Raw genomic sequence first — 1830 nt, forward strand, 5'->3', positions numbered from 1 at the left:
TAGTTGTCCAGCTAATTTCTTTTTATTTTTTTAGGAGAGATGCGGGGGGGTCTCGCTCTTGCTCAGGCTGGTCTCGAACCTGCGCTCAGATGATCCTCCCTCCTCAGCCTCCCATAGTGCTGGGATCACCGGCGTGAGCCACCGCGCCCGGCCCATCTCTCTGACCTTTAACCCCATGCCAGGAACAAAGACCCAGACCTTCAGCCCCGACTCAGAAGTGCCGTGTGCAAGTCCCGCCCCGCTGCAGGGTCACGATGCCTCGACTCCCAGCCCTCCTCCCCCGCCCAGCGAAAGTCCTCGGACTCCCCTCGCCCCTCCCTGAAGGGACGTGGACATCCTAACTGCAATTCCTACCCCATCTGGAGCCCCCGCTCCTACCGCCGCCCACCACAGCCACCCTATCCTGCTCTTTTTTTGGGAATCAGACCCAAACTCCTCCTCTAGGGGACCCGGGTGCCAGATCCCCCGGCCCCGCCCCCTTTGGGAACACAGGTACCTGCAGTCCCCTCCCCGATTCTCCAGGGCCCGCCCCTCCTTCCACCCGCGGCCTCGCCGCAACTATCTCGGCCGCACCCGTCCCTCCCAGGACACCCGAGGGACCCATGGCTGCGGCGGCGGCCCGGCAGGGGCGACAGCGGGAAGAGCCCCGCGCCCTGAGCCGGGCGGTGAGGCTGCTGCAGCGCCTGGAAGAGCAATGCGGGGACCCCCGGCTGGCCATGGGTCCCCCGTCGCTGCGGGACCTAGTGCCCCGCACAGCGCAGCTGCTGCGAGAGGTGGCCCACGCCCGCCGGGTGGCCGGCGGAGGCGACCCCGAGGGTCCCGGGGGCTCTGGGGACTTTCTAGTCGTTTACCTCGCCAACCTGGAGGCCAAGAGCCGACAGGTGGCGGCGCTGTTGCCACCCCGGGGCCAAAAAGGTGCAAACGACGAGCTCTTCCGGGAGGGTTCCAGATTCAGGTGAGTGGAAGTCCTCGCCCCGGAACGAAGGGCTCCCGAGTGAGCCCCAGGTCATGCTCCCAGCTCCCTGCTCCCTCGGACCCAGGGCTCTGGGCCCCCAGCCCCTCCTCCCTCAGACGCAGAGGTCCCCAGCTGCAGCCCCTCTTCCCTAAAGGAACCCAGAAAACTGAGCCACCCAGCTTTTTCCTTCCTGGGGCACCCATGCCCTCGGCCACCCACTTCCCCTTCTCCTTGGTCACCCAGCAGCCAGGTTACAGTTCCCACTGTCCCACTCTCCCAGGACGTGGGGACCCCATGGGGCTTCCTACACGAGGTGGTGTGGATGGACACACCTGGAGAAGCTGATCTTTAGGCCCCCATCAGCCCCGGGCTGCCCACTTGGTCTTTAGTTCCTGGGGGACAGCTGACACGGGACCTAGGACTCGCCTGTGGACTGTCGCCTCCCTGTTCTGGACTCTCGGGAGGGGGCCGCTGAGTGACAGGGCAGAGGACATTTGGCGCGGAGCCCAGGACAAGGTCTAGATGAGTGGTTCTCAGCCCTGACAGGCCCCACAGCCCTTCTTTATAGCAAATATTTTGTAGTGTCTCCTTAATGCATCCTGAAATGATATGCATAGGCTTAACAACCTACCTAGCCGTAGTTTTTAATAATGTCCAAATTATAAGCTAGTGATGAAAGGAATGTTTTTCATAATCTGTTACCTATAGTTTGAATGAAAATGCCAAGTCATAATTATTCTGGAAGGCAGAATCGATTAGTCAGACACTTTACCTGTAAGTAGAACCACCGTGAGACAAAATTAAATAGTCTTCTCTTGATATATAGGACAGCTAGATTTCTGCAAAATTCAGTATAAATTTTTTTTTTTTTTTTT

At 59.7% G+C, this 1830-nt stretch overlaps 1 protein-coding gene across 1 annotated transcript in view; it reads left to right on the top strand.

The window, feature by feature from the left end:
* Positions 1 to 547: 547 nt before the first annotated feature.
* CBLC (Cbl proto-oncogene C, E3 ubiquitin protein ligase) overlaps positions 548 to 1830 on the top strand; it is a 17380-nt gene continuing 16097 nt past the window's right edge. The window contains exon 1 of the mRNA XM_012653207.1: positions 548 to 955. Within this exon, the coding sequence (XP_012508661.1) occupies positions 603 to 955 (353 nt within the window). The 5' untranslated portion in view covers positions 548 to 602. The remainder of the gene's footprint in view (positions 956 to 1830) is intronic.

This window comes from Propithecus coquereli, unplaced genomic scaffold (genome assembly GCF_000956105.1).
Source record: "Propithecus coquereli isolate 6110/MARCELLA unplaced genomic scaffold, Pcoq_1.0 Scaffold42, whole genome shotgun sequence".
NCBI lineage: Eukaryota > Metazoa > Chordata > Mammalia > Primates > Indriidae > Propithecus > Propithecus coquereli.